The sequence below is a fragment of the Athene cunicularia genome (assembly GCF_003259725.1).
Source record: "Athene cunicularia isolate RWA chromosome 2 unlocalized genomic scaffold, athCun1 chr2_part2, whole genome shotgun sequence".
Taxonomy (NCBI): domain Eukaryota; kingdom Metazoa; phylum Chordata; class Aves; order Strigiformes; family Strigidae; genus Athene; species Athene cunicularia.
In genome coordinates this window covers 6,332,114-6,357,282 of record NW_020799096.1, presented here as the reverse complement: position 1 = coordinate 6,357,282, position 25,169 = coordinate 6,332,114, and the positions used below count along the sequence as shown (strand labels likewise).

At 41.2% G+C, this 25,169-nt stretch overlaps 1 protein-coding gene across 2 annotated transcripts in view; it reads left to right on the top strand.

Annotated features, from left to right (window-relative positions):
• Positions 1-24,907, top strand: part of NPSR1 (neuropeptide S receptor 1) — a 61,729-nt gene extending 36,822 nt beyond the window's left edge. Inside the window, exons 3-9 of one of the 2 annotated variants that reach the window (XM_026843899.1) lie at positions 6,668-6,771; positions 7,079-7,172; positions 11,027-11,228; positions 20,207-20,283; positions 22,221-22,310; positions 24,476-24,656; positions 24,780-24,907. In XM_026843899.1, coding sequence (XP_026699700.1) covers positions 6,668-6,771; positions 7,079-7,172; positions 11,027-11,228; positions 20,207-20,283; positions 22,221-22,310; positions 24,476-24,656; positions 24,780-24,873 — 842 coding nt within the window. In that variant the 3' untranslated portion in view covers positions 24,874-24,907. The remainder of the gene's footprint in view (positions 1-6,667; positions 6,772-7,078; positions 7,173-11,026; positions 11,229-20,206; positions 20,284-22,220; positions 22,311-24,475; positions 24,657-24,779) is intronic. The other variant, XM_026843900.1, reaches the window with a different exon arrangement.
• Positions 24,908-25,169: the final 262 nt, after the last annotated feature.

The window sequence follows — 25,169 nt, the reverse complement described above, 5'->3', positions numbered from 1 at the left end:
AGCGCAGACTAAGGGAAGAATGGGAATAAGATCGTAATGAAATGAGCTGCAAGGGTGTCTGCAGGAGGTAGGTCAGCTTCTCCTGCTCTCTCTACCCTGTGTCTGTCCTCAAGCCAACCTCACACTTCAGGAGCCCTAAGTACACTTAAATTTAAATTGCTTGCACCCCCAGGTCTGTAACGAGTCAAGTCTTAGCTGACAGCACATCAAGCATGATATGATACAGAGCAGCAGTGGCAGAGCAGCGATGGCTGCCTCATCACTTCAAAAATCACAGACAGGACCTTATTGTTGTAATAGGGCAGTGATGTAATTTTTGGTTTTAAGGGTCTATCACTCCGTTGCAGACAGGTGTTAGTAATCTGCTGCCTCTGATGCTTCCAGGAGTTCGAGGAGTGGTAGGTGACAGGAACGCACATGGTGAGGTCCAAAAAAAATGAGCCATGTGAAATGCTCAGCCCCGACGAGGAACTCACACCCCCTGTCTTGCCTTACAAAATGTTGCTGCTGCTGCTGTGTCTTGTGTAGCTTGGTGCTGTCAACAAAGCGGAACAAAACATGCCTTGTTAAAATGGAATCACTCTGTAAATGACATGAAAAGAGGGATGAAATTTCAGTAGGAGGCACAGCTTCACCAAAAAGTCATGGATCACCACATCCAACTTAATAGGACTGTTCTCATCAGGGGAAAAAATGATCAAACTGCAGCTGAGATGATGTGTGGAGCTTTTTAACCCACTGCAGCTTACCAGCAATCTGCTCTCCACTTCTGACAGAAAAGATTTTCAGCATCTTTAGGGTAAGTGTCTTAAGGGAAGAGTGGTGTCAGTACTAATAATCAAATGATAGAGATATTTTCTTGCAGACCTTCTAGCACAGATTTTTGCTTTAACCTCCTTAGTTGTAACGAAAGAAATATCCTGAAGTCTGCACAGCATCCCTTCGGCAATCCCATCAAGTCAATGAATTTCTATGAACAGATTAACTGGGACAGTTGTAACCTGTCTCTATTCCCATGCCAGATCACTAATTACCTCCATTTGTTTTCTATAATGGACTTCTATCTCAGCGGAGGATTTTTTTCCACAAAAATTTGTCTCATTCTCAGCAACAGCAAACCTGTATTCAGATTTCTCCTTCCAAGGACAGTGTTTCCTTTTTCACATTTTTGTGCTTGCTGGTCATACAAGGGCAGCGCCCACCACCCAGGTTGCTGCAGTCACGTCCTGAACTGAGTAGTTCCTCTACTCAAATGCATAGAGGCAATGCCTGCACTCAGTCATGCCCATAAAAAAATCCAGAAGGATTTTACTGAGCATGACAGAGTCTTGGGTAAAATTGGTCTTTAGGGCCCAAGATTTTCACAGGTTGTTTCAGTACCTGCTGTATTTCCCAGCCATAGATGCTCTAGCACTATATCCAGCATATTTCAGTCTCCCCTAGGAACAAACTCAGACATTTTTTTTTGTCTTTTTGATAAATGCTGTTTAAAAATGCTGCATTTTGAAATGCTGACAGGTTTGTAAAGGCAGATACTAGCTCTGCCTTTGAAGACTGGCTGTGGCCATGGTGGCCACAGAGAGGAGGCAGCTGAAGGCTCTTAGACCTGCCCAGTTCATGCGGCTCCAAGTTGTGCAAACCCCAGCAGGCCATTTTCCCTCCCTCTGCACTCCAGGCAAAGCCATCTTTCCTCCCTACCTCCCTCTACTTGTCCCTATTACTGAAGTCTCATGGAAGTTTTTTTTTTAAATTAGCTTATAGAAACTCCACCTCCCCTCAAGAGCAAACTGCTACCGTTCCCATCATACCAGTGCCATGTCCTCTCCTCAACAAGGAATCAGTTTTTTTGCATTATTTCTGAATATACATTTGACTTATGTTAAAAGTCACAAACTATCACTTGCTGGTATTTTTATTTTCTATCAAAAGAGAATATATGTCATTAATTGATTTTCTGCCTATTTTTCTGAGGAATTAAATGAGCCTGTAACCACACAGTTGCCTAGCAATGTAGACGCACAACCACAGCATACACACCACTTCTTGGTTAAAAAAAAAAAAAAGAGTATTAAAAAAGCAGCGGCAATGACAAGCTCTCACACAGTTAGGAGTGAAGGTTGATTGGCACTGTTTTCAGGAGTGAGCTTGGTGCTATTTGGCCCAGGAGCATTCATCAGTGAAAAACACATCTAATATGCAAGCCACCAGCTTAGTAAGAAGCAGTGAGGATACCAGCAGTAATGAGAACACAGTGGTTTGGAGCAATATATAAACCATGTTGGTTTCTATACCTGACATTTACCGCTTAGGATGTCAGTGATGTAATCCAGTGACATGCATTGAGGTGTAAGCTTGCCAAAAGCAACCAGGGAATGTGTGATCTGCTGAGATCACGTCGCTCAAATCAGCTGACTTCTAAACACTAACCTCTACTACAGCAATTCAAATTACATGACGAACGAGGATTTCAGATACTGTGATCGTGGCTGTAATTGCATCCGAGATGATACGTGGGTGAGGAGAATTCATCTACCAGTGACTAAAGCTCTGCTGGTAATTCATGACCTGTGTATCAGATTTATAGAGCTGACACAGTGGGGCTTTGCGTGAAAGGTGGCTTGTAGGCTAAAGCAATGTTGTGAAGATGTGGAAAACATGAAGTCTAACTGTTGCAGCTGTGATGAGCAGTAAGATAACAGAATAATGAGCAGCACACTCATTGCCTAAATCACTAAAAAGTTTGTACCAGGTACTTGTGGCACTGGAGGTGGGAGGACACAAAGCAAGAAATGACCAGATGGGACATTCAGGGCAAGAAGCGCTGCTAATTGGTGGAGCTTGCGTGTATGCTTAGCACAGGGGTTAACCAGCTAGCTGACTGGAGAGTGAATAACAGCTGCATAACAGAAAACCATGCACAAAAGCAACAGATTGGAGTATATACAGCTGGGAGCAGTAGCACGAATTCTTTGTCACAGTTGTAGGTTTGCTGCATGTTTTCCTGCATGCGATCTGATCCCTGCATGAAACGCATTATTTACTTGGCAGCCCTATGTAAATTAACCTGTGTCTGCATTACAAATTCTCTAAAGGTGTGCGTTTGGGTCAGACTGAGACAGTCTGGTCCTTTGAAGAGATGGGATAAGAAACAGCCTCTGTAACAGTCAGTAGGAGAGCAAAAGCATGAGAAAAGTTGGTCTGGTACTTGGTAGATCGAAAAGACGAGCCAGATATCCGGAACCTGCAGAGAGCATGAGGAGCTTGTGTGGGAGAATGTTTCTATAGTTAGAGGGTATTGAGAAATCTGGCTAATTTGACACACACAGAGCTGGCTGCGCCTGCCTGGGCACGCACACGTGTGTTGTGCTCAGGGGCACATGGTCGGAGGAGTGTGTGCTGAACCCTTCGCAATGATTCACACACTCAGCACGAAGAGCTCTTAAAAATGTACCTCTGGGGGAGAGGAGCTGAGGCTGCCAGCACAAAGAAGCTGTGAAGTTTAAACCTTGCTTAAAAGCCTCCCCAGACACCAGAAAAACCTCACTCAAAGGCTTTCAAGGGAAAGACAGATTCGAGTTGTCTTTAAAGCTCCCAAAGCACTTAAGGCTATAGCTATATTGGTAGGTAATGCTGTGCAGCAGGAACAGATCTATAGCATGACAAAGATGGTATTTCACACTGTGCATTTACAGGGAGGGGTCTGCTTCAGCTGAGTAAAACCTCTGTTGTCCCTCAGCTTGAGCACTGGCTAGCAGATACATGTGTGGGGCGCATGAGGGGCACCTCTGGAGAGCCCCTTCTCGTTGAGCATCAGCTGAAGAGAAGGCTCATTCCCCTCTGGATTCTCCATCACATGAGCCAGTGAAGTGGGGGCCATGCACAGGTTAAAAAACACACTCCTGATGCAAATGAAAAAGCTGACATGGGCATACACTGGAAGTGTGCTTCTGGGCCTGCCCAAATTGCTTACATCCAGCAGGCAGTTCCACAACCAGTGTCCTGCAGACCACCAGGACACTGACCCATCTCTTACCTCACCTGCAGGATGCACCTGCAAAACACTCTCTTAATGCATTGGAAAAGAATGGCAAAATGGTGGTGAGGAAAGGAGACAGCTGAGGTGACCTCCCTTTCCTCTAGAGAGCACAGAGATGGGTAGGAGGGAGGGCAGTCCCTGTGCCCTCCTCCTCCGAGGGAAGCTGACCCCCCATTTAACACCTGCTTGGCAGATGCTCAGACCATCAAGAGCTGGAGGATACCCTGCGGTGGAGCTCTATTGGCATGTATTACTTTGAACCTATGAATATTTCATCACTGGAGAGAGAGAGAATATGAATCAATAATTCAGGAGTAAGGAAAGGGGAAGGGTTGGGTTTGAACCACTGCTGGAAGACGTGTTTCACTTTTTGAAACACTTAAACCCTGTATTGTCTTCAAAGACCACCTTAACTATATACAACTACAATCTTTTCAGTAAAATCTTAATGCCACTATACTCTTCAAAGAAACAGCCGTCCCTTGCCCCATCACCTTTATCAATGAGCAACATTTAACATAAGGTTTCAAACCATGATTTTCTGCTGCCCTGAGTGGGTATGAGAGCAGAAATAACAGAAGTGTTGGTTGGAGGGGCCTTCTGGAGGTCATCTCTGATCCAGCACCCCTCTGGAAGCAGGGGAAGAGAGAAGAGAGAGAAAGTGGGACTGGGAAACAGCAGCAGGGGAAAGAGCAAATCAGAATTAATTGAACAATAAGGTCATAAGGAGGGAGGCAGTGTAGTCACATGCAACAACAATGATATTTCTGCTCTAATTTAATTTTGAACTGAGCCTTGAAGAAAAAAAGGAGATAAAGGATTGAAGAAAAAGAGGAAATAAAGGGTTACTGATACAGAAAAAATAATCCTAGTTTTCCATTGAAGCAAGACAAGTTGCTTCTTCTAAAACATTAAGCTGAGATCTCAGTTTCCAGCTAGAAGTATCCGGAATTTCTGCAATTTCAAAGAAAATAGAAGAAACTAATTTTGCCAAACCCATACCTGTTTGCTTGGAAGTACTGGTTCCAACTGTTTGCTGCTCAAAAAACTTTATTTTTAAATTGTTGAAACATCTTGTTTCCAAAAGCCTACATTTCAAACCAAAATCTTCTGTTATGGAGGTTAGGATGTTATCACAGTAAACTTCAGTTATCACAGTAAAATTCAGAGACGGTGTGTATAATGGTAGGATCAAAATAAAACATTTTACCTCACCACTCTAAATTTTTTAAATACGGGTTGAAGGTATTTCTTTTGTATTACTTGATTTTGTCCTGACAAATCACACAAAATGTTTTCCCAACCTGCTATCTCCCTTTGTGGTAGTCTGTCCAAGAGGAGCAACATGCTGTGTTACTTGAAGCCACAGAACACTGGATTGACGCACATTTTCTTCCATGGACAGCAGTTAAAACATTTATCCTGGCCTACAGGGAGAGAACTTTTCTATTATCTTGGCTTTAAAGCCAAAACTTAGTATCACCCATATGTACAACAGCACTACCAGCTTATGCAATTCCTTTGTAAAACTTACATCGCTGTGAGCGCTCATTTGTTCAATAAGAAGCAGAACAAAGGCTGGAAAATCTCCTTAGATTCCCTCACCAAAAAAAAAAAAAAAAAGATGGCCTGAGGTGTATTTATTTTGGTGAATGCAAAAGTACTGGCATAAGCAGGTTAACTTTAAGCTGACAGGGCAGGGTTAGCCATTAAATAATTAAGCTTGCCTATAAAATCCTGACAGAATTTCCACTATCTTCAGTAGCATTTGGATATCACCCCAGGTGCTTTTGCAGGAGACATATTTCTTTTTATAGTGAAATAAAAGTCAAAGAAAAAAAGACGTTAAGTAGTTCAATATTTGGCACAGCTGGGATCAAGCTGACGCACTTAAAGACTAACCTACAGTTTCTCCAATGTTATATTTTATCCACACCTCATGTAAAACCTGGGGGCCCTTAGCAGGCAGCGTTGAGCCTGGCACCTCAGGATCAGGCCCACCAGGCAGTCACCTCCACATCTCTCATAATGGACAAGACTGAAACCTTTAAGTGTATGTGGGATTAACACCCATAGGTGGTTTTTTATTCAGCTCTACTCACAAAAAAGCAAATTGTTATTTGAGGAGGAATTGATCTCAGTTAATTTTAGGCATCTCTGGTATACATTCAGGTATAGACCAGGACTTGCATCCACCCTAGGGCTGATGTGACCATCTCAGCTGGTCACCTCGCATCCTTTTATAGGCAACGGAGAGAAAAAGAAAGTTTAAGGGTGCAGCTCATCTGACCTGTTTGCAATGCCAGCCAGGCTGAACCTCAGCCCAGAGAACAGAGGCAAGTCATGCTCACGAGGAACCAGCTGCAGGCTCCAATGTTTATAGGAATCATGTCCTGTCTGTCTGAATGGACTGGCGTTAAATTAAGAGAACAAGAAAATAAATACACAAAACTTTAAGTGTTTTCTGAGGCTTTCCCAGCTCCTCTAGCATCTTGGGCTGACCTGTCATGGCGTGGCTGCCCTCAAGACTAAGGGAGCTGGTACATCCCAAGGGTCATACCTGCCCCTGCGGCTTGCCTGCAGTCATGTGTTTGCTTCTTTTAATACTTCTTCAATTAATTTTCTTTTCAGATTCGTTCACGGGACTCATAAACATAATGACTGACATCATTTGGCGCTACACTGGAGATTTCATGGCTCCTGATATTGTTTGCAGAGTTGTTCGTTACTTCCAGGTATAGAGATCTTGTCCTCCCCTATATGCCCAAGCTCATGTGGCTTTGTGTCCCCCAGCAATAAACCCTAACAAAAATGCTGTATAGACATTTTTCTAGCATCAGAAGTGCTAAATGCTGGGTGTTCAATTAAAGCTGAAACACTTTTAATTAAAACATATTAAATGTTTTAAATTTTGTGGACAAGATAAAGGAAAAAGACTGGGTTTTAATAAAAATTCCAAATATTCCCAGTTCAGTGTTCTCACTGACATTATTTTCTGCAATAAATGTGTCTCAACTGCTGTCTCATATACCTCTGCCCCAGGTGGTCCTTCTATACGCCTCAACTTACGTCCTCGTGTCACTAAGCATAGATCGGTATCATGCCATAGTTTACCCGATGAAGTTCTTGCAAGGAGGTAGGAGAATTTCTGTACCTTTCTACTGCTATGGATATTATTGGATAGTTTTTTAGTTTCAAAATTCTTAACCTTGTTGCCATGAATTATTCATTCCCACTATAGCAACCTTTGGACTCAGTTACAGTTTTCCAAATGGCAAAGGAGCTGTGGTTTCAAGATTTATTTAAGCTGCACTTAGCCCTCAGCAGTTCTTATAAGCATTGTGTTAACAAAGAATGAAATGACATTTTAAAAAGTATAGAGGTTTTCATTATTTTCTAGCATTTTGAGAAGGTTATTATGGGCAAAAGCTATCCCTCGTACAACTACACTGACTCTAGGAGCTGCAACAGCTATATTGTCTATTTATTCACTCACATTAAAAAATAACTTGAAAGTAGTACTGAGAATTCACACAATAACTGTATAAGAGAATTTCAAACACTGTAGCACACAAGTTTGGATATCTATAGTTTCTTATAACTTCATCTATTTGTTATTTTTACAGTACTCAAATGTATTCTGACTGCTTAGCAGTGCAATTTAAAGAACATGATTTATTTCCTACAGAGCCAAAGTGGGATGCTAAGAATGTTACACTAAGTGAATAAACAGAACTAGCAGGTGGAAAGGAAGGGAAACAGTTACAAGAACCATGAGGTCTGGAAGACACACTTTAATCTGATGCAAATATCATTCTTGTTTTGGGGTAATGATGGCTTTTGCCAGGCTGCTCTATTCAGGGGATCAGATTAATGGTCCTTTCTGGCCTTAAAAATCTATGAATCAATCACAGCCCAGGCAGTGGTGCAGCTTTGGAAGATGTTAAGTTCTGAAAACTTCAAATACTTGTGTGAAGTTTAGCCTCATATTCCCCAGCGTGCAGACCAACTTTTTCAGAATGGTTTTTTTTTTTTTTTTTTTTTTTTTTTTTAAATTGTGGTTTATTTACTAGCCTCAGGTCCTGGTAAAAAGCATTTGCAATGGGCTGTACTTTGTATGGCTTCCAAGAAAATGAACTTCACCAGTTAAATATTTTATACTTATTTAGCAAATACATAAATGACCACAGAAAGTCCAGGATGTGGAAGAATGATACACTTTAATTCTAATGCTTATACTGTATGACGTACCTAATTCAATAACCTAAAGGGTCATTAAAAAATAGTAAAATAATGATTGAGAAGTCATAGCAGAAGACATTTTATTAATATTTCACCATGTTGAAAAGGTATATGCAAACAGTATACAAACTAACCATCAGGTGACAACAGAGCTGCTTAAGTAAAAGACAAAACCCAAATAGTTTCAAACTGTCCCTTGCATGGCTTTGGGCTGAAAATGATGCTAAAGACCATCAGATCAATGAGATTCTGGAATCGCTCACTCTCTCTGGATTTAAAACCTAGTTTTTAAATGGCGCTCACTTTATAGAAGAATTGCATAACATTGCCGTTCATGGTAGTGGGGAGCAAAACTCCTCACAGGAGACACCTCCCTGCTGCATGTGGCTGGGAGCAGGCAGATGTGCCCAAAACCACTGCTGCAGAGCATGGATGGCAGGAGCCAAGCAAAGGGGACAGTGACATGAAAACATCCTTTAGGAGAATCAATGCCAGAGCTCAGGACGGAGATTCCCACTCCAACCCTGGGTGTTAGCCTTGACCACCCCAGTATGAAAAACCTTCCAGTTAAAGAGCAATATTGTTTTTAAAGGAAATTACTGAGACTGGCTGGATAGAATATCGTATTTCTAAAGCTGTTATTTATTTGATTCCATTTAAAATTGGTGTAGTTCTAGTTATATGATTTGCTGGCATTTAGAGCATATTAGAACATTTGCAAAAAAAACCCTTAAAAACCCCTGCTGGTGAAGCAGCCAATTAACATTAGTCTGATAAAACAAAAATCTACTTACCTAGATGCTATCAGTGACCTGTAAAGCCCTTTAGACTAGCAAGGCCATATTCTACCAAACACGAGGGACATTTAAAAACAGGAATAAATGAACATTGCAGGTAATGTTTTATAAAACACAAAGATAAAACACCACTCTTGACCAACCCAAATTGCTCACTTCTCAAATTACAGGTGTCACTACACAGTGCAAAAAATATATTATCCAAGTATGATCTTTTCCCCTTAAAAATAGATGAGTGGGCCCCACTGAGGCTTTTATGTATGTAGTTTAAGTAGCTAGCTCACAGCTGAAAAGCCCTTTCTGTCAGGAAATATTTTGTGAAGCTTACTCTTAATATTCCTTTTGCTAAGTTTATTCTGTTACGCTTTGGGAAACTCTGCAGTTCTCCTTTGCCTATGCAATATTTATAGACTTAATCTAACCCTCTCACTTACGTAGATGTCATCAGAGTTCCCTTAAGCCCTAGATTAGCAAGACCGTATTTTGCTGAACGTGGGTAGCATTTAAAAATGAGCAGGGTAAGTGAATATTTGCAACTGATGTTTTATAAAGCATAAAATTACTTTTTGAATATTTCTCCCACATGTTTTCATATTGCTCTTTGAGCTTCAAGGAGGGAAGAAGTTTTTCTTGATATGCATAATTTAAAGCGATTTTCTATTTCACACACAACCTCGGGTATTCTGTAGGACAATAAAGTATTTCAACACCAAAGCTTCCCAGATCAAAAAATCTGTCCCCATCTGTTCCTCTCACAATCTGACTCAGGAGGAATAACTGCTGCTGAGAATCACTGGTACTCCACAGATCAGCCCTTTTCCCCCACATTTTTCATCTAGAGCTGCCTGGATTTTAGCCAGAAGATGGAGATTATTTGTGAAAACAAAAGCCTTGGGAGTGGTTGCTCCAATCCACTGAATTTTACAAAGTCCCATAGATGCCACCAGACATCATTTAGTTTCCCACCAGTTTACCCCACTTGGCAGTGAAGGAAGCCAGAAGTCAAGAGGAAGCAGTAGCCCAAACCTGCCAAGTGTTTTGGAATCCTTCAGCTCCTGTTCTTCACTGTGAGGTCCAGCAGGATCTCCTTGTTGATGTGGCAGATAAAATGGGGCTGAGCACTTGAGCATCGCCTTCTGCCATTTATCAATCCACTCTTGGCATGGCTTGAGCATATACCCATCAACAGGAGCTGGGTTTGGTCTCCACCATGATGCAAGGAACTGCAGGAGATGCCCAGGCTCTGCAGAACCATGTTTCTTTGGGGCAGTAAAGTTGCAGATGGAGTTAAAGGCAGCTGGTTGTGCAGTTTTGTTCTGTTAGTGAACTGAGGCATTTTCTCTTTCCTGATAGGAAATGTTTTGTGAGCTTTCTCACTTCAAGGTGCATCAGCATGTTTATTTTCTATTCCAAGGAGGACATTTCCCTCACCGGTCCATCCAGCTTGCTCCAACATAGTTTATGCTTTAAGTAACCCTTCCCAGTCTCAGTCTTCCTCTGTTATCTTTAGCATAAGGTCTCCTTCTTTTCTGTCTCTGCATCCTCCTTCTGACCACTGTTTTGCTGTGCCAGAGTAAGAGCCTGCAGGCCCGCAGTCCTTTGTGTTTATTCATGATGTTGTCTTGGTGGTGTAGAGGAACCATTTACATCTCATGTTCCTGACTTGCTGGCCCTGACCAGTGCCTTTCTCATAGCACTTCAGATTCAATGGGCTCTTAGCATCTTTAAATAAAACATGTAAAATACAAGCCCATCATGACATGAGTTTTTATCACAAGAAACGGATGAAATCCCCATTCTCCTTTGCAGTCTTTTTAGCATCAGCCAGAAGCAGCCCAAAATTCCCTTTCTTCACCCAGTTTCCTCCTCCTCCCTACCTATCAGTAGAGATACAAGGGGACAGTTGTGCCAGTATCCCCATTAACACCGTCTGTTTGACTCTGTTGCACAGAAAGACAGGCGAAGGTTCTTATTGGAGTGGCCTGGAGCCTCTCTTTCCTGTTTTCCATACCGACTCTGATTATTTTTGGGAAACGGCAGCTCTCCAATGGGGAAGTGCAGTGCTGGGCTCTCTGGCCTGATGACTCCTACTGGATACCCTACATGACAGTGGTGGCTTTCCTGGTGTACTTCATTCCTCTGATCATTATAAGGTAAGCCTGAACCACAGTCTGCAAGTGTGTGATGAAAGCTGTCAAGTGTGCAATCAGATTAATGCTTTAATTTCTACTCACTCATTATGATTTCATTTCCACACCTGCCTTATAGCTGCTTCAGTTTTATCACATAATGCACGGGTCACTGTACTTGCCCTGGGTGTTCTCCATGCGGTATTAATAGCCAGAAACGTTTTATCTGAAAAAAGGACGGTATCTCTAACTGTGTCCACTTATCTCCACAGCTTCAGGCTTGAAACATATCTTTATAAATCCAGTATGAACGTCTAGCTATTATGACAAAACATAGTTTTAACAAAAGAACAGGAAACCACACTTAACACTAATTAAACTAAAATTAACTTGAAGTACTCTCAAGCTTCATAATACTAGAAGTGTGTTTCTTCACCAAGATTGGAAAGAAATCTCCAAGCATTTGAAGCTGCCAAACACTTCTAAAATATGAGCAAATAAAATTCTTCCCATTTTGTAATGGGAAACCTGAGCTGCAAATATCTGAGACTGATTTGCTGAAAACCACAAAGATGATCTGCAGCAAAATTTATTTTAAACTGAGGTCAACCAGTATCCCAGAGTGTGCTTAGTGATCACTGAATTTTATTTCCTCCCTCTACGGCACTGCTATTAGCTGCTATTAAACAAAAATTATCTAGCCATGAGGAGCTACCAATACAAAGGAGCAGTATAAAACAGATATGGAATGGGAGTGAGGCTTCTTAGCTTCCTTGAAAGGATGCTGGTGGCAGTAGCCTGTTCTCTGAGGCCTTTCCTTTCTTTCCCTTTTATTCTTTTCCAGTTGCAATGGTGTCCATCTCTTCTTTGTGGCAAAGACTTACTGAGACTCATTTTTCCCCCATATATTGGTATTTGGTATATCTCTCACTGGGACGTGAGAGAGGAGCTATGTTTGCATGTCCCTTGGACATCTCTCTTGGTCCATCTGCTTTTCCAGCAGGTGATGAGCCATGAGTGTCCATTAGCTTCCTGCTCATTAGCACCCCAGGTGAGAGCAGGGTTGGGGGGCTGATCCTTTCTAGGTGGTGACAGGACTGGCTACAGAAGCTAAATAGTAAAGACCATTCCTTTCCAGTTCAGTTGTGCCTTGAAGTTTCTTACTGTTTAATCAGAGAGATTAAGTTCTGCAGCTTCTAATGGCAACAAGTTTATCTCTGAATGATAGAATCAAAACCACATGGTGCTTGAACTCATCTAGCTTGATTTTTGGTACATGTTCAACATTAACCAGTATTGCTCCCTAGAGAAAAGGGACAATTTTTATACTTTGCTCATAACACATCAGTTTGCTGAGCCTTCCATTTTTGTGCCAGATTGAACAGATATAACAAACAAAATCATGAAAAGTTCTCCTTAAAGAAAGGACATGATAGCAGTAGAGAAACGCTACTCCCAGATTGTCCAGTCGCTCTTCCTTCTGAGACAGGATCATTTCTCTTTGTATGTTTTCCTGTGTATTAAACCCAGCCTTGGGACTATGTAAATAAATGTAGGTGGATCTTCAGCCCAACACTAGCAGCAAAAAGAATAAACAGACACAGAAGAGACAAAAAGTAATTTAACTGTGAAAAAAAAATTCCACTAGAAAACTTTTGAGGCTGGTTGTTACTATAAGGGGAGTTTTGTTATGAATTTTCTCAAGTAGCTAGCAATCAGAAAATTCTAGCCAGCATCTAAAGTGTTTTAGGAAAAAGGCTCATAACCAGTCCAGTTATCAGTCATTCCGCAAGTGTGTAAAACATCTCTTTCACACTCAAACTTAGAGATATGCACACTTTCTGTTCAGGATCATCCACTCCCTTTTACATGGCATATATTCTTGTTTGGCAAGAAATCTACACAGCAACAAAATTTTCAGAGCTGCTGACACTGTGCTCCCCTCCTCCCTGTCAAAGGAAGATACTCAAACAAGATCAGCTCTGTGACTTGCTTTACAGTAAATCCCCAGAAGCAAGAAGGTGATGAAGTCATGAGGGGAAAGGAAAAGGCAGTGAAACTGGCATTTCATGAAATTACCCTGACAGCTGAGACATGAATAAAGCATCCTAAAATTTTTTCAGCTTTGACCTTAAGTGACTTTCATGTGAGAAGTTTGTGGCAGAGCAGGAACTTAAAAAGCTGGTCTTGGAGCCACGGGGCAGTGTGGTCCCCGTTGACTGCCCAAAAATGTTCCTGGTTTCGGTGCACACTAATACAAATGCTCCCACATCCTTGACAGCAGAAGTCAAATTTTTGACAGGTCCTAAGTGTTGTCTGGCAGTGGTAGGAAGGAAGAGGGGTAGCACAGGGAAGGATTTTTTGTGCCTATTAATTTCTAGTGTCAGTGATACTATATTCTTCAGAACAGAGAGAATTAACTGAAATCACATAAGAAGAGTATTACCATCAGGGCAAGGTCAGCAGAGACATTATGAAAAAATGCCATGCAGTTTGGAAAGAACTGGGTACTTTTTAGAACATTTTTTTCAAGTTTCAAGCATACGACTGAAGGCTGCAACTTCCCAGATGATACATCTGTCAACATAGCCTCAAGGTGACATCTATTTCTTTAAAATTTGTCAGCAGTCCAGGAGTGTAAAGATAATCCACCTGACGTGACTGTAGCATATAAATACTCTGGTAAACATTTTGCTGTTAAAGAACATAAGGAATGGCTGTTAACATCTGCAGGGACTGGATTTCTCTGCAAGAGTTTTGTCCCACGGAATACTTTCAGATGCTAGTAGATTTGATGACAAATGAGACACTGTTTCATAAGGGTGAATGAGAGAGATCACGTACATTGCAGTTGTGTGTTACTTTGTTAGAAGGTCAGTTATAAAAATGAAAGGTGTTATTTAATAAATGAAGCAATTCTGTGATTTTTTTTAAATTTAATGGCCTTTAGCTGAAGATGTTATTAAAAAAAAAAAAAAAAGCCACAGTATAATGATGTCGACACGGTCCATAAATGTGCAACTGAAAAGTCAAGGATCAGTATCCAAGAAGCCACAAATACAAATAAAGAAGAAGAAACCAAGGCACACACCACACTTCCTGAGGAAGTGAGGTAGGGTGCACAAAGAGAAAGAATAAGACCTTTTCTCCAATAATTCATTTTGTTTGCGCAGCTACTTTATTTTTGCTACCGAAGCTCTCTGGGTTAGCTGCATGACAGGTGCCTGATGCAATGTGGGACACTGGCTGGCGGAGTTAATTCTTAATTAGTTCTGCTGCCTGAATATGCTGAAAACCTAACCTCTAGAGCAAAGCAGTTCACTGATGACAGCACTTTTTTCTGGCGTATTTCATCCGAAGTGCATACAAAGGATAAAATTTTACTTTTCAGGTGCAGGACTTAATTCCACACTAGATACGTCGCTTTGGCTGAGCAGTTTTCACTTGCTACAGTCCAGGTACCATCACCTTTTAAGCTTCTCTTATCCATCCCTCAGCAATCTTGGCAGAGCTGATTTCACACGTTCCTGACACAGCCTTCAACTAACTCACAGGAGGTGTGTTATTCATAACACCGCAGCCCATGGAATGAATTATTTATCTGATAACCTTATGCTCAGTTTGGAAAACCCTTCCACTGATGAGCTAATCCCCCAGACATGGTGTAAGCAAACCCTATAGATTTCAAGCTGAAACATGAACTAGAAGAAAACAACAATCTGTCCCTTTTTTTTTTTTATCATATCTATAAAAAGGCAATCTATGAACAAAACTGCAACAGCCCTGAGAGATTTAAATACTTGGGATGACTGTTCCCATCACTTCTTCACAACTGGAGAATCAGCAATCAGTTATCAAACAGCTTGTGGTTTTGTGAAGAGTTTTTTACCTGATTATAGTGGAAATGAACAAGACCTGAATAACAAAAAGAGAAGGAAAAGCTGTGAATAGATTTTTAACCCAAGAGTGTGGTTATCTTTGAGAGCTGAGGAAAGGGGAGAATATTTGTTCTTTTAATGTAAAAACTTCTTTCCTCCCCACTGTCTTAGTGTTGGGCAGGGAAAGCCACAAATCCTGCGACAGGTTCTTCCTTACAGCACTTGAAAATTTGGCCTGCTCTTCTCCCTTATTTAGACTAATCTACCACTTTTTCTGCAGTTGATATTAACAACCTACCTAAAACCCAGGAAGTTCAGAAAACCGAATTAGGCAATCTGCAGTAATTAGTTCTCTCCTATTTTGGGACAAGTGTCATCAGCTATAACCAAAGACATTTCTCCTGTGCCAAGATATGCAAAGCAAAGCTCAAATGGTATCTGTGATAGCTGAATACCTTTGGGACATTGCTCAGCAGAGGTTAAATATGGGTCAAATCAGGATTACAGACTTCTCTTCTGCAAATATTTGCACCTGGTCCCCTCAGGTCTTGTGACAGAGAGACAGGCAAGATACTGGGTTTCTGTTCTGTATTGCTACCCTCTGCCAAACCATAATTATATTCTGGCATTTGAGTATCCAGAAATTAAGAATCTTCTTAGCTGTTGCTCATGATTGCCAAATATATTTTTTCTATTTTAACCTGATAAATGTAATACGTAGACATTTATCTAATATAATTACAAATTCAGGTTTAAAAAAATTGCAGAAGTTCCTCTTGAAGCACAGAGGGAAAAATATCCATCTGTTTAAAATCAAAACTCCAAAGAGAACATTTGCCTCGGAGCAGCAGAAAAATAATTAGAAGAGAAAAACCAGAATCAGTTAAAAGGAAAGATATGGAACTAAAACCAACACATTGCAATGAAATAAAAAATAGTTTAAATAAAAGGTATTTGACTGAATTAAATCATAAAAAGGGAATAAAAATACCATTAATAAAAAACACCAAAGGTAATTTTTTGAGCTTGATTCAGGGAGCACAATCATTTTTGCCTGCAATTTTCATTTCTAAATAAAAAATCCTAGATCTTGCACATATGTTCTAATATCTGCCTGTCTATTCACTTTCCCATTACACATGCCTACAATGATTTGTTCAGATGAAGTTACATATGCCTTTTGTCTTTGGATAAATAGCTCTGTAAATTAGCTACCATAAAACATAATGCAGTTGCATCACTTTGCACAAATAAAGTACAAGGAACAATAGACAATGCTGGATGATAAATACAAGCAATTAGCAGGGAGCTTAAGTGTACTTTCTGCCATGGTAAAGGCTCATTTTACTAGTAAATACTGAGGCTGGATGGGACACTACCACAATGAAATCATTTATTTAAAAAAAAAAAAGTTAGAAATCTGTATTTAAAGAGCAGGCAGATCAGTAACTCTTATGATTCTTAATACCAATACATAGCTTTAACAGAAGACATTTTCTTTTCCAAAACAGAAGTGATCTATGAATTAAAAATAAAGACAGAATGGGACTATTCATGGTAGCATTTGTATGACTAACCATAACTTAGTTATTTACGTGGACAAAGAATGCTGTAATTACCAACAGGGCCATATTAAACAACATCATTAACTAATAACGTGCTACAATGAACATGAATCTTAGCCCTTCAGAATTTGTATCAAGCTGAATTGTTTCTGGAGGTGTAGTGAATTTCATCTGCTGAGATACATCCATAGTCTGAACCATATGCTTGTGTTTTCCTGCCACCTCTCCAGACATGCATTTTATCAGTGCTAGAAAAATTTTCAGATCAACATCATGTCCCTTCTATGCTATGGACTTCAAAACCTGAGTAGCTCCTTCTCAAAAAGTCTGGAATCACTTTTCCATCCAGGTTCGACTCCTCCACCTGAGCTCTTTCTTCCTCTTCATTAGTCTCTCACTTACAAGTAACAGCCCACAACAACTCATATAGTATTTTAATATCATAGTATGCAATAAAATGACTACAACACATGTTTATATAGCCCCTAAGAATCCCCAGTGAGGGCTGGAAGACCAGTGCACTGCGCACTTACAGACACAAAAATACCTGACAGCATGCAGACGTAATGAACTGTACATCACAGCTCCCAGTGCTTTCAGTGGAGACAAGAGCAAGCGTCATGCAGATGTGTTACATGTGCTGGAAAATGAGATTTGAGGCAACGGGTATGGTGTGCTTTTACATCTTGGCAGTGGAGGCTAAGTAGCTTGTTGTCAAGAGGAAGGAATCAGAGATTACGATACGGTCAGAATGGTACAGACCACTGCCTAACACCCTCCTGTCCATCTCAATACCAGTTGTCATCTGTCTCCCATTAATCTTTGTTCATCTGCCACTTCGTTTTCCATCAAGTAGGAATTTCTTTCTACCCTGCGAGATGTCACCAACTGCCACATCCTCTTCCAGCTGCCTTTACAGAAAGAAAGAAGCTACAAATGCGTTCTGAAACAAAACTGCCTTTCCCTTGTAAGAAAAATACCACTTCTTTTCTGTAAGTGCTCTCTTTTTGTTGTGGCCTTGAAACACAAACACAGATGCCTTTTATGATCTTAAGGTTTGGGTGACACATTTCCGGAAACTCCAGTTTCTTAGGTCCATGCCAGCCTAGTTGGGGGAAAAAAAGACAGGTTAGGCACTAATAAGATCCGGAGTCCCAGAGAGATCAAAGTGTAAAGGAATCATTTTGACTGGCAAAACGGTTGCTGGGAAGTGTAGCTAGCACGACAAGTGACACGTCTTTCCTGACACCCACCCTGAGCATATTTACACCACCTCTGGTCCCCTCCTGATAAGGAAGGCTCCAGTGGATCCAGCTATAGAGAAAAGAAAGATGAATAGAGGCAAAAGCACCAGTACAAATCCATTATGTTGGCAGCACTTTAGAAGCCACTGGATTAAAACAGGAATTAAACTTTCCCCTGGACTTCTAAAAATTAAGGATTCAAACGAAAGAGCATGTAATCTCCTATGTGAAATGCCAAGTGCATCCCAGCACCTGATGTTACATCCCATGACTGGTGGATGAAGAAGACAGCCGCTATAACGGCTTTTGCTGAAAGGGATGCTCCTACCAGACTCTGCAGCCAAAAGGACAGGATTTCTGGGGTCGGAGGGAAAGCAACTGAGGAGCCTGACTTTGTATTCAATGCTTGCAACACCTGGCTAGAAGTAGGGAGTCTGAGAATTTTGACTACAGAGTTAGGGTCCTTCATCCTGATGCTTAGGTAATGCTGAATATGTCCTGCTGGACATATGGAGGTTTGCATCAGAGGTGACATTGTTTCAACTGCAAACAAAAAGATCAAGCTAGAGAGAGCAGATTAGGGAGAAAATAGAAACCGGACTTTTAGGAGCTGGCTGGAAATTTTCTTGAGATGACAATCATTATCGTTATGATACATTCTTATTCATTGGAACAATCAACAGAGAAATGATACGTGAATTTTCCACCATTGTCAGTACAAAGTACAAAGGAACTCTGAAGTGCACCAGCTGATAAATAAACAGGTTCTTGAAAAGCCAGGAGATAAAAGGAAAATGTTCAAGTCAGCTGGGAGCCATGCTGGACCTTTGAAGGGATTAAGGAGAGCAAGCTGGAGTCCATGGCAGATGCATGCAAAACCCAAACTGGGCGACTACGCTACTGCTCTGCTGCACAGCCCAGACTGCACATTAAATTTCTAGCTCTCACCTATTGAGCCTGGAAGCCAGATGGCTCAAACTTCCACAGGAAGGAAACCTCCACAGCACACAAATACTGCCTTTGCAAGCATGTCTAGGAATTGAGGGGGCTGTAGGAAAGGCTTGTATATCGGACTGAAAGCTCTAATAAGTATAATGTCTCTTCGGATAATACAGTAAACCACATTACAGTAAGATACATTTTTGTCTCTATAAAACACGCTGAAATAAGCTCCCTAGCCGCACGTTTTTTACAGAGTCACCACTAAGTTTTATGGCGGTTAATGGTCAGGCTGACACCGGCCCCACAAAACACCACGGTGTATTGCAGACAGCACAGAACAACTTCTGTTATGGTGCTCGTTTTTTACATCAGGAAAACATGCCAACCTGAGTACATTAGCTGAAATATTCATAAATTATTTTTGTATTCTTTAGCAGACCAAAAAGGAAAACACCAGTCAAAAGTATGCTGTTGCTTAGTGATTTTACGTGCACATTCTGCATGCTTGCAGAAGAAAAGGCAGGCAGACAGAGCAAGGCCTCATATTTTTTTATGTAAACTGCTGAAGGGTATCCTCCTCCAGGGTGTGGGTTCAAACAGCTCTTTAGCTTGAAGGAATTATTTTTACCTATTCTATATTAAATAAATAAAATTCCACATTTGTTATTGTCTAGGGAAAGATCATAACTACTTCTAGTCATTGTGGACTAGGGCACTTCTTATCTTTCCCCTCTAAATATGCAAATCGTGGTGGATCTGGTTGTGAATCACCCAACTCTTCCCATGTACCTGATACTTCTGTCCTCGGTTTCCGACCCAGGACCTTGAGACCCGAAAGTGAGCACCGCAGTACTTCGTTGTGTTTCTCATGGATCTTGCCCCTATCAAATTCCCCATGGTATCATTTTATTTGTCAGCTTCATACTCATAAAGTAACACCAAAAGGGAAGTGTACACACAGCAAAACCAGGTCCCTCCCCTCACTTCCCCCATTTCAGGGATAGTGTTCCAGGGCTGGTAACCAACCAGATTTGGCCTTGGCTTGCTCAAACTCCCCAGTGAGATATTGCCTGCAAAATCTGGTCAAACCACTGCCTCCCTCTGAGCCTCAGACTTGACATCTGCAAAGCCAGGACAACGATAACGACTTCCATGGTGACAACTCTTCAGATCTGCTTCTGAAAAGTACTACAGGAGAGTCGTATGTTATTTATTACTGTTGTTGTCATTATTATTGTTATTCTTCCTATGCAGTCTCATCATCTGTATGAGCTCCTTACACATAGATAAGTGTATTCATAGAGCACGAATGTCTGGGATGTCAGTTAAATTTACTGTGCCTCATAATACCAACGACTCTTTCCTTTCTGTAGTGTTATATACTCAATCGTGATTCGAACCATCTGGATGAAGAGCAAAGCTCAAGCTGTCATCATATCCAGCTGCCCTGGTGAGTCTCAGCACACACATGTCTCCAGCCTTGTGATTCAAATCCGGCCGGTCCCCCCAAATCCAGGAATGCCTGGACATGCAGTGTCACATTGGGCCCTCGTCACTGCTGTGGGAATGGAGTTTCTGTAATTCCTCATTCATAACTCTTTTCTACATTTACCTTCTTTCCTTTGACACTAAACACCCTTTAGAAAAATTCTAGAAAACATCTGTGAGAAAATAATTAAAATGTGAAAGATCCTTATTGTAGAACTTAGAATCCCTATTCCTAGAACTTCATCCATTTCCAGTATAATTTTCTTCTAGCATATACTTAGATAACGCTTTTGCTGTGCTTTCACATGCCCTTGCAAGTCTGTATTTTGTTCAAGATCAGAAATTCCTAGCTACAGAAAGACATAAAATTAGTTGAGATTTCCACCCCAAGACCATAAACAGTTTGGGACTGTTCTGAGATATTTTGGCATAAAGCACAAATCATTTCAGGATCTCCACTTGTCAGCTGCCTTTCCTATTAGTTGTGAAGAAGAGAGTGTTCATTTACGCTAATGTGTTTTACAACACAACCAGTTAGTGCAGCCAAGTGGTGAATGGAAACATCAAAGCATGGGTCCAAACTGCTGGTACTTGCCTGAAGCAGGATCATGGATCATATCTGGTACAGGCGGAAGTGTCCTAATATGATGTTGCACATATTCAGAAATCTTCGTGTCATAACCTGGCATTTATCAAAATATAAGTTTTACTCCTTTAAAAAGCTTGAACAGGACTGATTTCTTATGATCCTGCCTTCATGACACAATCAGTATTAACTAGTCTGGAAAAATATGTCATTCTCCTCATCCAAGAGATATATTCTACTCCATAAGTCACCAAGTGATTTACAGTAAAATTAAATATGGACTAACTTCAAGATTCTACATGAGATATTTCTCTGATAACAAGTCCATATTATTTTTATTTATATTTTTTCCTTTACAGTTACCCAGCCTTGATATGCAGTTTTTATGAGGCACAAGAAGCTGTGTATAGTTATTTCTAACTACATTAATCAAAATTCCAATCTTAAGTTTAGACTACAAGAGTTTAAAGATGTTTTGATAAAAAATGACCTTCTTGTGTATTCACTATGGTGAACCTAATTATTCTGACCCAGCAACATGAACAGCAAATTGACATTAATAATGAAATCAGGCATGTTATTGCAATCATGCTGGTACTGTTATTCAAATATGGAACTTGATTCTCAAAAACATTAATGTGACTTCAGAGGAAATGAGATCAACCAGCTTTGGTGTGAGACTGAATAGAATTTGCTTCTCAGTTCAAGCCACACTTCATTTCTGAAAAGCTAGTCTAACAGCATTTCGTATTTCATTACTGAGTCAACATGGAGAGTAAAATGCATGACTGACTATCCAAAGCATCAAAAAGAGTAAGAGGCTAAAGGAATGGAGTATGTAGCTTTTAAAATCCTTCTGACTGAAATACAGTTAAAATTTAAAAGGTAGTCAGTTTTGCCAGGTTGTGCCTTCTCTTTTCTTAATTACAGCTGCCTGTTCCTTTCAGAAAATGTCTCCTACAACACCACTCTAGTGTTTCTGTGGCTGTGGTAGCACATGGGCACGTAGGCAGTGGGTTTCCTGACCAAGTGTTGAGGATCAGGAATAGCCAAGTGCCACAATGCTTCAGGACGATCTCTTCTGCTTACATTTCCCTTTTTGATTTTTGGTTGGCTCAGGTTTTGAGTGTACAATTTGAGCAGGTTTACAAGCGTTTGAATGTCAGGAAGTACCAAACCCTTTGGAACTACCAAACCCTTGGAAGAATCATGGAAGTATGGGATATGTATCACTGTTCTGCCTATGGAGGTACACTCTGACACATCCATGAGCCAGCCCTGCTCTTTTACTAGCTGAACTGTTCTTTCCCCAGGTGGCAAAACCTCTGCTGGCTACAGCAGTCGTGGGTTCATATCCAGGGCGAAAGTGAAAGCAATCAAGTACAGCATCGTAATTATCCTTGGTAAGTGAAAAGCCCCACAGCTGGTAGCTAGGGGGGATGCTGATGTTAGGAAGCTGGTCTTCCTCAGCTCCCTCTGTCAGCAGCAGATAAAGTGCAGTATATGGCTTAGAGAAGGAGCTTTACTTACACCGATTGACTTGCCTTCTGATGTTGTCCTTCCTCTCTCCCCTGGCTGATAAGTTCCTATTTTAGGCATCTGACATAAACCTCAAATCAAATTACATACACAGCCTCTCATGTGCATAAAGAGAGAAAAGGACGGACATTTCCTAAAAGGAACAAAGGAAAGGGTCATCCTCCTTCACATGGAAACTGACAAAAGACTTGACAATTGAGTTGTCTTAAAGACTATGCATGCGATGTTAGGTGCTGAGGTGATGCAAGGGAGAGGAAGGAGAGGCGAGGGATGCAGCGCAATTGAATTTGATGTCAGAAGCGTGTTGCCCACTGAAGTGGGAAGAACAAGCTCTTCTCTCCCGACTGGGCAGCAGATGACTCAGTACAGGTGTCTTCCATCTCCCAGGGAGATGACATTATTCTGATGGAATGAGGAGGGTGACATTCTATCTTGATAAATAAAGGCAGCATCACACAGGGCTTGTGATTAGCTGCCAGAGACAGTCAGGAAGGGAACGGAAGCTATTTACTCCTAAGGGCTGACAGCCATGCCCTACCACTGAAAAAGAGGTTGCTACTCTTTCCAGTGCTACACAAAATTCAGATTGGATGATATTGTTATAATAGCTACTACTGAGGTGCTTAGCTCATTGTTTAGCAGTATCTCTGCAGACATGAGAGGCTGGTGTGATTCATGCTGTTAAGAAGCCCAAGAACAGCTTCTCTGTGTCTGAAATTTTCTGTGTGGCAATCAGAGAAAGCTTTTGTCAGAAACAACTACTATTGCAATACCATCAGATGTTAAGTGCTCGCCTGGGTGCTTAGTATTTCAAAGGACCTTGATAATAAGGTGTCCCTGCCCATGGCAGGGGTGTGAAACCAGATGATCTTTAAGGTCCTTTCCAGTCTAAGACATTCTATGATCTCTTGATGCGTAAACAGATTAAAGCACCTAACCTAATTCATGGATTTCTTTAAAGCCGCTCAAAGTTCAGCATAGTCAGTGCTGTGATCCATACGCTGACACTGCATATTGTTATTTTCCCGGTATTTGTGCATTGACACCGCCTGTTTGGTTACTCTAGAAAACAAGAGGGGAGTCTACCTCTTCCTTGCACATTCAGTAAGTGCTCTCAGGTAATGAGAAATACTCATTAATGTGGCAAGAAAATAATCACGAGGTTGGTCTGCTGTATCACTTGGGTCAGGGATCTGATTTCACAGATACCTGTACATCTGCAGCTCAGGTACTTGTAGATTAGTTGAGTGAACTGCCTGTCCCTGTGTTTCTATGCAAATCTTGACTCAAAGACTTTGTGAAAGGAGATGACACAGAAATTTGTGAGGGACAGATTCATTCCCTGTGCCTGCAAATAAAGGTAGACCTGTGGCGTTTGTATTTCTACCACCTCTGAGTAAAAGCAGGGGCTATGAACAATACAGTCCTCTCTTCCCTTCCCCAAATTAATCTCTTAAATTGCCGTACAGGTATTAGAGAGTCTTCCTGCATGCTCCATGTACACCTCCAACCAGCATGCAAAATGACACGTTGGTCTGCCATGTGGCGTGAAACGGTGTCATTCCTTGCTCCTGGGTGTCTAAGAGCCCCTTTTTAAAGGTGTCTGTGACAGGCAGTGCTGTCACAGAGCAGCACTTCAGTGGTGTGTACATTTAGATTGGCTGCTCACTCAGGGGACCATTAAAAGAGCGCTTCACTATAACAGATGATGCTTTAACTGGCTACCTATTTAGCCTTTATGTGTTGTGTAGTGTTCAAAAGTGCCTCGATATGTCTAGAGGGAGCACTCTAAACACTTAGAAGAGCACACATAATATATTTTATGGGCATTAAAATAAAAATAAAGACAAATAAAAGCACAGTCTAATAACTATTCTCTTAAATAAGACCCTGAACAGGGAGAGATTTTTTTTTTTTGCATGAACAAATATTTATGTATTATGACAGTCTTTCTGTGTGTGTGTGATTACCTCCCTAAATAGCTAAACTATCTAATGTCAAGCTCTTCCTCTCTCCGACTGTCTTTCAGCATTTGTTCTCTGTTGGAGCCCTTACTTTCTTTTTGATATCCTGGACAACTTCAACATACTCCCTGAGACCAAGGAGCGCTTCTACGCATCCGTGATCATTCAGAACCTGCCAGCCTTGAACAGTGCCATCAACCCCCTCATCTACTGCCTCTTCAGCAACCGCCTCTGCCCTCCTTTCGAGTATCACCCCTTTTCTGTCACTCTTACTACCCCCTGACAAGGGAGGGAAGACATAAACACAGACCCTAAGACAACTACCTATTTTTTGCTATTTTAATTCTGACCATTCCTTATTTTCTTTAGGGAAAGAAGAAATCGAAGGCTGGGGGGGACTTTCCGGGACAGGAGTGATGGAGGGCAGGAGATGCAGGTCCTGTCCAAACCAGAATACATCTAGCACAGACGATGCTCCACAAAGCTACACCAGGACCTGCACCAAGGAAAGCAGAGGTCCCCCACGAGCCCCATCCATCATGAATGGACAGACACTGACTGGAAAGAGCCTGCACCTCATTTCTGTTGAGCAGCATGCATATTTTAGATTGGCGCTGTAGCTTCAGCAATTGCACAGTGCCAGTGTCAAATTCAGTACAAGGAGGGGTTTGCATGTCACTGTTGTGAGGGCTCACCTGGGCCCTCTGTTTTCAAGCAAGTTGTAATATATATGTACTCCAAATGGCAAAACCCAGTGTA